Below are 12694 nucleotides of genomic sequence, written 5' to 3' on the forward strand. Positions count from 1 at the left end.
CCTACACGTTCCCACTTGACTTCTCTTGCAAACTGAGCTTCTCCTCCCACTCTTCTCGACCTCTTTCGAGCACGCGCTTTCTTTGAAGGCCGTCATCGAGACCATGCAATCGAAGTTTCGATAGAGAATCTGCTGTGTCTCCAAATAGGTTTCATCGAAAGGCAGGGTGCGAGGGGATAGCATGAACTTACTTGGGCAAAGCCATGGTGAGCATTGAATATCAAAAACGAAGAATAGCTTCATCAAGACATCTCGCCCAATATTCAAGCTCCACTCAGCATATAAAAGCAGATTATGAATGGTTAGTAAACACGCACCAGCTTCCCAGCAGATGCTTATTAATTATTCGACGCCCGCTTTCATGTGCTGATTATTTGTTCGATCTGTAATCTCGGGAGATTGTTAAACTCAAGAACGAGTCGCTGTTTCGTAGCGCGATCTAACGCGGGAGGTCCTATTCCTTTGGCGATATGGGCTCATCCTGGTCAACGGTAATATTTGGCAAGGTTTCAATCGACCAGGATGAGCCGAATCTCCAGGGGCTTGGATATCGTGGCGGGATTGCCGCCCCAAGATGGAGGTCTTGAGGTGTATAGGAATAACGCAGACCTTGCAGAGAGTGGGGGAGTTCTCAACTGCCTGCGTCACAACGAGAGGATTTGGTGTGGAATTGGCAGTAGGGTAGGCAGAGGGTGCTTTTCCGCAGATTGTTGGAAGACTCTCACGAACTCGCATGGTTTTGTAAACTCGAATTTTCGTTAGTTCTGCAGATGCCTTACTTCTGATGGCAAGGAGGCCAAGGAGGGGATACTCGAAGTGGGGTGATGGGCGGCGGAGCGACAGTGGGAAAGATGTCCTCTTCATGTGTCATGGCTGTGCTCATGCACTGTAAGGCATCTTGCTGAAGTTCGAGAAAATCAATTTTGGTAATCAGAGGGCTGACAAGGCTTTGATCGGGCAGATTTGTCATATGACTTTTCATCTCGGAAAGGAAGAGGCAGCAGAAGAACTTGCGACCTCCTCCTTGTTGATGTGAAGAGGGTTGGGAAAACAGCTTGAAATCTCGATGAAGCCGTTGATCCTGTCGATCCTGTTAGTTCAAAAGTTTGTAAATGCTTGAAAGTGGTGTTTGTGAATAAATACCTTGTCGCCAAATGACTGAAGAGAGATCGAAGGGGTACTGGTCAATGAATCGCAGTGGCTTATTCACTCATCGACCTCTCATTATGAACATTTGCGAATAGAAAAACGGGAGCTAGCTATGCCTCATCGACGTAAACAGTAGCAGGTGCCCTTGATGAATCTTCCGTCACGCAAGAAACCGCGGATGTGCGACACAGGAGACGTAAAGATTGATTCACTGATGCCGCTAGCATTTCCACTTCGATGGGGAGATTTTGGAAACGAGGAAGTGGCAGGTGACTGTTTGCGTGCTGCAATCTAAGGCGATGGTATTGAATTGGAATGTTCTTGAACGTGAACTTGGAATCGCGGCAAGTAGCTGAGGCTCTAAACAAAGATGAGCGCAACATTACCAAGTTACCGCGGTGAACAATCACCAAAGGTATTATATTGAAGAAACAGAGTGATTTACTTGATCCAAAAGCTCTAACAGAGACTCGATAATGCAAATTCCAATGGAAAGCTGCAAGATCGGAGAACTTTATCTTCTGCTCACGTTTGAGTTTTCGGTAGGTTCAGAAATTGGGGGCCTTTTGAAGGTGTGTCAGTTAAAGGTGCCCCCACAACGAGAATGAGGTGATACTCACAGTAGACAACATCGACATTTAATACAAGATGCTTGCAGGACAAGGATCTCTCGAATAGTTTGCAAGAATGAGATAGTTTGGAAGAGGAAGAAGAATAGAAGCAAAAGTAAAATCTACGTATGCCGAGATCCAAGACCCACGTCAAATCCGCCCGTCTTCTTTTCCCACAGTTAACCCGCTCAAGCCACATTTTTTGATTAGAGGTGATTCATTTCCTCCTACTAGGCAACGCCCTAATCTCATTAGTGGCGTGATAAAACTTTAGACTAGTGCCAAAGAATTTTCTTTATCCTTTTTGTAATCCACAAGCATATTTTCCAAACTTTCTTCAACTACTCTCTCCTATTTCGGAGAAATAACGGCTTTACTTCGAAGCGAAAATCTCATGAAAGGTACTTGAGTAATTGTTATTCTTCGATTGATGAATTGATGGCAATTGTTTTCAATAAATCCATCAAGACTCTTTCAAACGTTTTCGGTGCTGATTTGTTTGTTGGAAATGAATAGATCGATACTAAAGTCATTTGCCTCTCCAGGCTCAGCGCACAAAGACGGATTTTTCGGAGTAAGTCGCATCAAGAATTACTTTTTATCTTGTTAAGAAGTTTACTTACTCATTTGGAATAGGCTGCGTCGACAAGAAATCATACACAAAAAAATGCGCAAAGTTTGACCAAGACGATAATGGTCCCGAGTACGGTACTAGCGGGTACCCTGTGAAAGCCATCAACAACCAAAAATGGCGGCTTTCCAGGGCCTGCTGATCCGTACAAGACCATCTATCTGTCTGGTGCGAAGAAGCTTCGATAGCCAAGGTATGTGTAAAGAACTGGCAGATCTGTCAAATATCCATTGAGCTTTTGCTGACAAAAATAGAGCAAGTGGTTCCCTGAAATATCTCACCATGCGCATGGCGTTCCAATCATTCTTGTTTACAAGCAACGTCTACCGCGTCGGTCACATCAATGAAACTCGATTTGAGTTTCTCTCTGGGACAGAGGAGATTGTAAGAGATGGCTACTCGTCATTCTTCGTAAGTAATCACCGTGTCTTGCTTCTTTCTTTCCCACCACGTCAATGAGTTTCCTTGAATGTAAATTTATGCACAATCACTAATCAAAAATAATAGCAGACTCTAATCACATGACCAAGCTCTCCTATAAGGGGTGGGCGCTCCTCTCAAATACACAGGAAGGTGTGGGCGCCCACCCTCTTAAAACTACATCCAGATGTGGAGTCGGGACTCCAACCGACAAAATCAACTGGCTTCGGTCTTCTAAACTCACAATCAAGACTCCGCAAACTAAATCGGTGGAAAGTCTAGCAAAGAATGTACATAATCCCTGCCGAGTCGGTCGCATCAATGAAACTCGATTTGAGTTCCTCCTCGTATCCCGAGGAAATTGTAAGAGATGGATACCCATATTATTTTAAGAAAAATAATGGCCGCATGGTTATGGCGCGAATGAGTGCTGGGGTTCGCGGAAAGAAGAATTTTAGCTTGTTGGTTCTGGGTCGCGGAAATGATATGCTGGAGAGGAGTTCTCTCTATCTCTAGATCGGGTCTTGGTTGAATTGACGAATGATAATTCCCTCAACTTGATGAAGAAGACTGTGTTGAGTATCCTGGCGACCTGGTGCCGTGATCATGTGAAAAAAGTAGCAACTTGTTTGAATTTTGGACCCAGGATGTGAAACTAAAGTAACTCGATCTGCACTACATTGATCTCCCAACTGACAATCTCATCCACCATCCCTCCTGCTCCATAATTCACTTCTCCCCAAGAAACCTCACACCTCCAAACTCAGTTCCCATTCTCCCAATCCCCACCACCTCTCTACACCTTCCTCGCGGTAATATAAAAATGGATTTCATTATCACACTCCGCCTCTTCAGCCGGTTCAAAAGCCACTTTCCCCTCCTTCTCAATCTTGAGTCCATTTTCTGCCAACACATCCTCCCATCCAAGTTGCGTGTACAGGAAGTTTTCATGATACTCTCCCATGAACGTACTGGGTACATTATCCGCGTATAGCTATTGTTGTGCATAATTAGCATCGATGGCCATCTATCCGGAATCAAAGACGGAAACAAAGTGAAAAGAGACACCAAGAAAACAATTACCCCATCTTCCGAAAACATCTCCTCCTTAATCCCCGCCGCATCCTCCGCGACATACGTGCAGATGAAAAGATATCCTTCTCCATCCCCTTCACCCAATCTTTCCATTTCCCAATCGCTTCGATCATTTCGTCTCGCTTCATGTGAAACATGGAGAGAACAACAAACGCGGCGTCGAATTTGTGTCCATCTTTGGGTTCATAATCCAACATACTCACCAGCTCAAAGGTCCCCCCCGGAACATTTTTGCGGGAAAGTTGGATCATGCTGGGAGCGATATCGATACCGTGGAGTTTACGACCGGAATTTACAACGGCGAGGGAGGTGGGAATGCCGGTTCCAGAGCCGACGTCTAGGACCTGGTTGTGCATGTTAGTTTGTGAAGCGGGAGAAGTCTACTCATTTGACTTCTTCGAGAGAGGAAACAAGAGTATATATCTCTTCATATGTCCTCCGAATCTGAGAATTAGGCACGGAGGATAATCTGGATATGATGGAAATCTCATATCTTACCGATGCATTGGGGGGTAAAAGTTCGAGACTTTGTTCAATGAATGCTAACAATCCTTGATCCTGCGAATAAAATTTATCATATCTATCACTAATGCTATCGTAGAATTTAGGTGCAACATCATCGCTGGTAACATTTGTAGAAGACATTATGAACTTATCTCTCAAATCGAGTCAAAATTGAAGGTGTTAAAAGAGGAGTAATAACAAAGATCACTTTGATATGTAGTACAATTGACTTGAATTCAAAAAGTTCAAACAGATGGAGAGGAGAAAGAGAGATGAATATGTACAAGAAAATGGCCAAGAAATCTCAAGGTATAAAGCGGGATCTTGTCTTGAATATCCATATCCTTTCTCATGTATGTTCTAGATTCCGTTTTGAGAAAACATACAGAGCTGTGTTTTGCTCTGCAAAGTAGAGTTTCAATGCGGAGCAGTATCGCAGTAGTAATAGTCATCCATGACGTGGCAAGATCACCCATCGCCAGGAAGTACTTCTCACCTAAATTTTCATCACAATACCCATCCCATATATAGCGATACGAAAACTAAAGCCTCGATGTTTACCCACGGAAACATTTTTTATGAGTGATAGGCATAACGGATCTACGATGGGATCTGATTCTTATGAAAAAAGGAATAAAACACCAAGTGACATAATCTAGAATTCTGGGGTAACAAAAACACCAAAGTGGATACTGGGAGTACATAGCAAGAAGGATCTACAAGGAGAAAAGGGCTGAGGGGGCTGGGGAAAGCTAACTAGTGACACCAGCAAAGCTAGCCGCATTAGACCAATGGGGGGAAGATCCCTCAACGAACTGACTCGAACATATCATATTTCTTCACAAGCATTAGCAAAGCACGAGTCAATGTGACATAATGAAACAGGTGAGGGGAGGTGTTTATCCATTCACATATGTACCAAGTAGCTACCTAGTACTTCTTGTAAGATCCAGATCAGATAGTAACCCAATCGACAACTTTCCAAACGGCGTTCATGCTCTGAAAACTGTCCTTTCATACACTTCACACACGGAACAACAACATCAGATCGCAAGACCTTTCACCCACAACAACATGGCCCAACTGGGAGCGCTACTCTCTCCATCACATACACAATACTCGAAAATGCACTTCACCATTCATCCATCACGCAAGCTCTGAGCATCCCTCTCCAAAAACCCATCCATCCATCCATCCACCCATCCATTTCCTTTATGAAATTCCATTTCCTTTGATTGATCCCTGCAGCCATCGTGTACGAGGAGTATTGGTATTATATCGAATCACCAAACAGCATAAATAGAAGTACAAAGCAAGAAAATGAAGGGGAACCCCCCCCCCCCCCCCCCCACAGGCTCCCTCACACGCACCCCTTTCTACGTTCTCCGCTGCTCCCCACCATCCAAAACAAATAAACAAACAGCTTCCTCCCTCCCTCCGCTTCAAACTTCAAAACTCCACCCGCACCCATACCTCTCACCCATACACTTTCCCCCCACGGAAATAGAACCTCCATCACCACGCTAAAGCCACAATACAATGCAATCCAAAACAACAAAATAAGTAGATAGATGAGAAATCAAATCCTCGCATCCCTCGCATTCCTATTTCCCTAATCGCATCTTGATTCTCTTCTTTTCAAAATCTGACTCTAACTCCAACTCCCCCTTCCCCCCTCCAGTAACCCTCCAGCAACCACCTCAGCACAATGCACACTGCAGACTGCACCCCCAAACCCCACTCACAAAATCACGTCCCTCGAGCCCATCACACAAATTTTTATACACTCAAGGAAACTCTCATCCTAAATCATAATAAGTCTTCGCCACTAAAGCAATAAGTCAAGTCAAGTCAAATCAGTCACTCAAATCAAATAATATAAGTATAATACAAATGACATTTTCCCATCTCAGCCCATAGGTAGATAGCTCAAGCAAGCCAAGCTCATGCCAAGTTCATACCCATCCATGCATCCATGCTTCCCCTTTAAATCTGCGATTGAACTCTTAATAGTCTCAAGTTTTCTTAAAAATCTCTTTACTTTTCCTCTCCGCTTTTTTGCCCATTCATTCTCCAATGATGATTTTCCATTTGCAAATCCCCATCATAATATTACCAAGCAATCGTACAGTCCATATCGACCCACCCATTCCCATCCATTATCCCTTCATGATTACCATATCCCCTTATATCCTCATACTTCTATGCCATATCCACATCTCCATCTGCCATAGCCAACCTCTCTTTAGCTGTCTTTGCCTTTTTACTTCTTCCACCACTAGCAGTCTTTCTACTACTTGATCCCTTCTTCGCACTAGAATCACCTGCAATAGGCGTTGCAGTACCACTAGGTTTATTAGATCCATCATCAAAATGTCCTTCGCCTATTTAACATAGTTAGTAAAAGTTCTCATAATCATCTCATGGTACTCATCTCATTCTTCTTTTAGAGAACGAAACTAAACCACGGTATGCAAATCTAAAGATGGAATTAAAACTCACCCTCATGATAAAGATCCTCCAAACTGCCAGCACCCTCCTTAGCCTTCTTTCCTTTACTCTTAGCCTTTTTATTCAGGTTAGGATTTTCAGCTTCATATCTCGCCTGTTCGGCCGCCTTTCTTTCGATTTCCGCAGCTTCTTCATCATCCACCAACCACATGGCGATATCCTTGGTTCTGTTCTCTTTACTCCTGGCATTGAAGTCTACGCCACCACCTGCACCACCAGTCATAACAACCTTTTGAACCTCTTCTTTTTGAAGCGCTCTCTTACGGATTCGTTCTTCAATAGTACCACGAGTAATCATACGATAAACAGTAACTTGTCTCGTTTGACCCAAACGATGAGCACGATCCATAGCTTGACTATCAATTGTAGGATTCCAATCAGAATCATAAAAGATGACTGTATCAGCACTTGTAAGATTGATACCCAAACCACCAGCTCTTGTACTTAACAAAAAGATGAAAATTTCTGGTCGAGTCTGGAAATCATGAACAGTATCTCTTCGATCCTCAAGCTTGGTGGAACCATCAAGACGAAGGTATTTATAATTGCGATATGTCAAATACTCTTCCATGAGATCAATCATACGTGTCATTTGGAAATATAAAAGAACACGATGACCACCTTCCTTGAGTTTGGTGAGCAAAGCATCAAGCTTAGCAAGTTTACCAGAATCAGTAACAAAGCGACGCATTGATGGGACTTTGATGTTGGTGAAGCGTTGTTTTTCCGAGGTAGGTACTGGTAACATTGGCTTTGGTGGATAGAACGATGGTGAAACCTTGGAGGTAATAAACGCCTTTTCTTCAACCGGCGAAGGACCAAATAAGGCACGTCTCATGGAAACATTGAACAAAATCTTCTGTCTCTCGAGAACGGCACCCCGACTAGAACAATCGACTTCAATAGGAGGAGCGGTTGCACTTGGTCGACCACATTGTTCCATTCGGCTTATACCAGACTCATCCCAAACATTCTTGGCCACATTGAAGAGTTTGTTGAGATATCCTTCATTTGTGACTTCAGCAAGAGGCTTGCGATCTTTTCTCTCGACAATTTGAAGCATAGCATGAGCTGGCGTATAGTTCTTGTCTTCCTCTTCATCATAGATAATGCTAAGCCTACCAAGAGTTTGTGGCTTCTTTACAATATCCACAGCACGAGCAAAAACATCTTTACTTGAAGCTGTAGATGCCTCTTGAACCGAGGTATTTGCAAAACGAAGCCATGAGAATGCACCATCCTCTTTGGAACTGTCAACAATGTTCTCAGGCTTCCAAACGTTGAAAAGTGATTCCAAACATTTGGCCTTGACACCGGCACCTTCATTATCTTGTCCAGGCAAATCAAGTCGTCCACCTTCACGCCATATCAATCGAGGTAATGAGTACTGAATCAAATTACGTGCCGAGTAAGCCACGGTAACATTAGGGCCTTCTCTCAAGAATGAACCGGCTTCGGCAAAGTAACTGAAAGATAGAGGCGAAGTAGTTTCGGCACGTTCGAAAAGATCTGGATGATTACAAACCTTTCGGAATTGCATCACCAAATTCATCAAAGTCCCAGTATCATTATCATCTCCAATTGTTGCTTTCTCGATGAGATCCATGATGCTGATTTGATTTCGAAGGTTGCTGTAGTATGCTCTTTGACGATAAGTAAGATCACAGAAGATATCTTCTTCAATCTTATCACCCAATTCCTTTTGCACATGCTTCTTAACACGACGAAGCATAAAAGGCTTCAAAATCATGTGCAAACGTTTGAGTTGATCCTCGTTAAGCTTGGTGTTACTTTGAGCATGACTTTCAATATCCTTGGAAAACCATTCACTGAATTCGTCATGAGAATCGAACAAACTAGGCATGATGAAATGCAATAGCGCCCAAAGTTCTTGCATGTTATTTTGGATTGGGGTACCGGTTAACAAAAGACGATTTCTGCAATGGAAACCAAGTAAACTCTTCCATCTAGAACTTTGTGAACTCTTAATGGCTTGAGCCTCATCCAAGATCATATATTGCCACTTCATCTTTTGGAAATAAGCGACATCTGAGACGACAAGTTGATAGGATGTAATGAGAACATGGAAAGGAGCTTCCTCGGTATAAGTGATGTGTTTGCGATCCCAGAATTTTCGAAGAACCTTTCGATCAGCTGCTGTACCCCAGTAAGGCAATACCTTTAGCTTTGGAACGAATTTGGTGATTTCTTGTTGCCAATTGTGAAGTGTTGACGCAGGAGCAACAACCAAAAATGGACCCCAGATACCATGTTTCTCCGCCAAATAAGCCATGACCGAAATAGATTGAACAGTCTTACCAAGACCCATCTCATCTGCCAAGATACCATTGATACCTTGTTCGTAAAGATTGACAAGCCAATTGAGACCCTTGAGTTGATATTCCTTGAGCTGAGCTTGAAGCATCTTGGGTTGTTCGATATCAACATCTCCCATACCGGCAGGATTTTGAAAGTTCATCTCCCCATCATTATCCATAGCAGGTGCGTCATCTTGTTTATTGAACGCTCTAGCCTTATTCTGAGCTTCTTGGATGGCATTTTGAGCGTTTGCCATAGCAGCAGCTTTCAATACAGATTCATCCTCAGCATCAAAGTCAAGATCTTCAAAATTCGTGACCTTTGCAGGAGCAGAACCCTCAGGTAGATCAATATGATCTGGTTTGGAATGATTTGGCTCGGCCGGAGCCGCAACATCAGGGTGGTCGGTAGATCTCTCAACTTCGTCCGTCTTGATCTTCTTGCCGATGAAATGAGAGTAAAGTTCAGTCTGTGAAATGAGGAAGTTGAGCTTCCTCTTTTGTCTATTTGCTTCACGATCGGCTTCGGCTTTCTTGGCATTTTCAATCTCCTGTTTCTCGGCGGCTCTTCGAGTATCACGTTCTTCCCGTTCGTTACGTTTCCAGAAAGACATCATCTCTCGCATGACACGTTTGGCACGAGCTTGAAGATCCTTGGTACCCTTGTTCGTTCGTAACTGCCATCGTTTGGCTTCCTTGGAGGCTAAAATGGCAGTCTTCTTCAAATTCGATCCGCGAATGGAGTAAGAATCCATAGCCAATTTGAAAACCTTGGGAACCTCTTTTCGGGCGAGATCCTTCCAGATTTGATCATAGACAACGTGGAACATCTTCGTATTATGTTGATCAACAGGAACAGGAGGAGATTCTTCCTTGACTTCCACCGGTTCTGCCGGTGCCTTTAACTTGAGCTTGATCTTTGTACCTCCTTCTTTCGATGGAAGCGGCTTCATGTCTTTAAACTCCGTTGCATCCCTGATTGGCATGAGTGCCGGTGATTCGCCTTTGTCGATTGCCTCTTGAGCTGCTGCTGCCGAGTCCTTCTCTGCCTGTTTCTGTTCCTTGGACTTTCTAGGTCGAGCACCACCGCGTTTTGGTTTCTTGGTAGAATCAGGATCCACAGCTGTAAATGTCGACATACTTCCACCCTGCATATTAGGTTCCATAGGCGAAACTGCTCGAATCTCGGGGCCCTTGTCTCCTCTGGCAAGTACCAATTTAGTTTGTTGTGCCTTCTTTTCTGCTCTCTGGGCATCTCGAAGGAACTTGTTTCTATCTTGATCATCTAGTGCTTCTTTAGCCTTGGCCAAAGCAAGTTCCTTTGCTTCCATGTTATGCTGAACAGTCTTTTCGCGACGACGCTTCCTCTGCATATCCTTCTTACGCTCCTTTTCTGTTTGGATCTCGTCGGCTTGGACTTTGGAAATGGCTGCATCTCCTTCGACCTCTCTATAGCGCTCCTCGCCCGCTTTAGCATGCTTCCCCATCTTCTTGGTCATCAAGTTGGAATAATCAGTTCGACGCTTCTTGGTTTTGACGATTTCAAGATTCTCGACTTCGATTTTTCGCTTGAGTGATCGTGTTTTGTACAGTTTTTTCTCTTCTGCAAATTCCATATCGCTCTCTTCTGGTTCTCTGTCTAGCTTTGACATCAAAATAACAATATCCCTTTCTTGATCCTTTGTGAATGGTTTCGGTTTTGGTGTAGATTTCGCTTCTCCATTTGCCTTGCGCTTTGCGGGTACTCGTGAGGTGGTGGGTGGTGCGGGAGCTGGTGCGATGGAAGATTGTCGAGAACTAGGGGCGGGAGAGGGTTCCGGCTTCAAGGTAGGCATAGCTTGTCGTGAAGGTTTGCGAGGTTTTGATGCGGCGGGTGTGGGAGTTGGTTGAGGCTTTGGTGTTGGCGTTGGTTCAGGAGCAGCGCTAGATAATATACTCGAGAAGGACATTGGATCTGCTGGTCTGCTTGGAGTCTGAAAGGCAATAAATTAGATGATGTCGATGACAAGTATAAGGTGAACGTGATTTTGACTTACACTAGCTGGTACAGGTTCTTGTTTAATGACTGGCCTTTCATGCTGCACTGGCCCTCCACTTGTTCCATTATGCCGACTGACTGGTGATTCCATCGTGGTCAATCGTGGTGATTGTGTGACTGGAGGAGGTACGCGACCTTGTGGGTGCGCGTGTGAGATGGGGGATCGCGGTGGAAAATGAGAATTAACGGGAGATTTATAGACGCTGTTGTATTGATTTAGTGAACCATTCGCAGATGATTCGGGTGGTTGATTTTGATTGTATGGATAAGATTCACGATTCTTTTGTGAGATGTTAGGAGATTGACTATCCTTTTCGTGGGTGTGTGGGAAATATCTTACTTGTGATGGCTTAGCTTCCCTATCGCTCCATATAGATTCCGTAACCGTAGGTCTTCTCTCACTCGAGTCGGAAGTCGGGTCGTAGTAATTGCTGGGTGGTTTTTGATCGCGTTGATAAGTAGAATCTCTTTCCGTTTGATACAAAGGGGTACTCAAAGCCAAGGCTGAAGTTGAAGTTGTCTGAAGAGGAATGTGTGCTGGTTGTATAAGTTGAGGTGCGGCAGGTGGTTGATGATATTGATTGAATTGTGGAGGTGCGCCAGGTGAAAAAGTTGATGGATTAAGGATTGAACGAATTTCAGTTTGTGATTGTTGTCTCGGTGAAGCAACGTCGTGAATTGTGTTTGAGCCGCTGGCGCTGGTTGTGCTTGGTCCATTCATTATCCCATCTCGCCTTATTGAAGATACAGCCTCTTCTTGATCATCTTCCGGCCGTCGCATCACTGTAGCATGAAATCTCGAGTCCATATTTGAATTTGGCACCCCTTCCACTCCGATATAGAAAACCAGGTATTAAGTTTATATTTTATCGATTTAGCGCTCCATGGATAGCATTCCGAAAGGTTTGCGATGCGCCAACGAGAATACTGAGGAGATTCGGATTTTCTTGAATTGGAATTTGGAATTGGTACAAGACGACTTGGATATTTTCTTTTTCTTGATGGGTTATTGATACAACGAAATTAAAAACTTCTCTCTTATCACAATCATCAATCACTTAAACAACATCCAAGAAGAGAAATTTCATTCCAATGAATCGAGATGTACCTAAGTAGGTATACAGTGAAGAGGTCGAATATATTGGATGATAGAGTTTTGAGTGAATTGATTAAGGAAAGAAAGAAGTAATTGATAATTGGCAAGCAATCTGTGGAAGTGATAACAATCGTAGGTACAGGTAGGTAGGTAGGTTGGTATATGGATACGATACAAATGATTGGAAGTATCGTGATATCGATATCGATTGTCGTTTCCGCGTCTTCGAATTGTCAAATCGTTCTCTTGATAATATATTGGGAGAGGAAAAGAGCGAGTTGATTCGATTCGATTTGAGTTTGAGTTTGAAAGATCACCATA

At 43.6% G+C, this 12694-nt stretch overlaps 5 protein-coding genes across 5 annotated transcripts; all 5 read right to left on the reverse strand.

The window, feature by feature from the left end:
* Window positions 1–408: 408 nt before the first annotated feature.
* Bfra_004922ia (uncharacterized protein) lies at window positions 409–735 on the reverse strand (the record flags this gene model as incomplete). Its single annotated transcript, XM_037335312.1, has 1 exon — window positions 409–735. One exon carries the CDS (start codon window positions 733–735, stop codon window positions 409–411), a length of 327 nt encoding a protein of 108 aa, XP_037192407.1.
* Window positions 736–917: 182 nt separating this feature from the next.
* On the reverse strand, window positions 918–1225 carry Bfra_004923 (uncharacterized protein; the record flags this gene model as incomplete). The annotated part of the gene is made up of 2 exons (XM_037335313.1): window positions 918–1180; window positions 1219–1225. The coding sequence occupies 2 exons, from the start codon at window positions 1223–1225 to the stop codon at window positions 918–920; spliced, it is 270 nt and encodes an 89-aa protein (XP_037192408.1).
* Window positions 1226–1259: 34 nt separating this feature from the next.
* Bfra_004924 (uncharacterized protein) lies at window positions 1260–1959 on the reverse strand (the record flags this gene model as incomplete). Its single annotated transcript, XM_037335314.1, has 3 exons — window positions 1260–1440; window positions 1679–1712; window positions 1770–1959. The coding sequence occupies 3 exons, from the start codon at window positions 1957–1959 to the stop codon at window positions 1260–1262; spliced, it is 405 nt and encodes a 134-aa protein (XP_037192409.1).
* Window positions 1960–3607: 1648 nt separating this feature from the next.
* Bfra_004925 (putative 2-heptaprenyl naphthoquinone protein) lies at window positions 3608–4551 on the reverse strand (the record flags this gene model as incomplete). The annotated part of the gene is made up of 3 exons (XM_037335315.1): window positions 3608–3782; window positions 3895–4250; window positions 4405–4551. The coding sequence occupies 3 exons, from the start codon at window positions 4549–4551 to the stop codon at window positions 3608–3610; spliced, it is 678 nt and encodes a 225-aa protein (XP_037192410.1).
* A 2061-nt stretch (window positions 4552–6612) lies between these two features.
* On the reverse strand, window positions 6613–12085 carry Bfra_004926 (putative dna helicase ino-80 protein; the record flags this gene model as incomplete). The annotated part of the gene is made up of 3 exons (XM_037335316.1): window positions 6613–6794; window positions 6913–11212; window positions 11276–12085. The coding sequence occupies 3 exons, from the start codon at window positions 12083–12085 to the stop codon at window positions 6613–6615; spliced, it is 5292 nt and encodes a 1763-aa protein (XP_037192411.1).
* Window positions 12086–12694: the final 609 nt, after the last annotated feature.

This window comes from Botrytis fragariae (assembly GCF_013461495.1).
Source record: "Botrytis fragariae strain BVB16 chromosome Unknown tig00000054, whole genome shotgun sequence".
Taxonomy (NCBI): Eukaryota; Fungi; Ascomycota; class Leotiomycetes; order Helotiales; family Sclerotiniaceae; genus Botrytis; species Botrytis fragariae.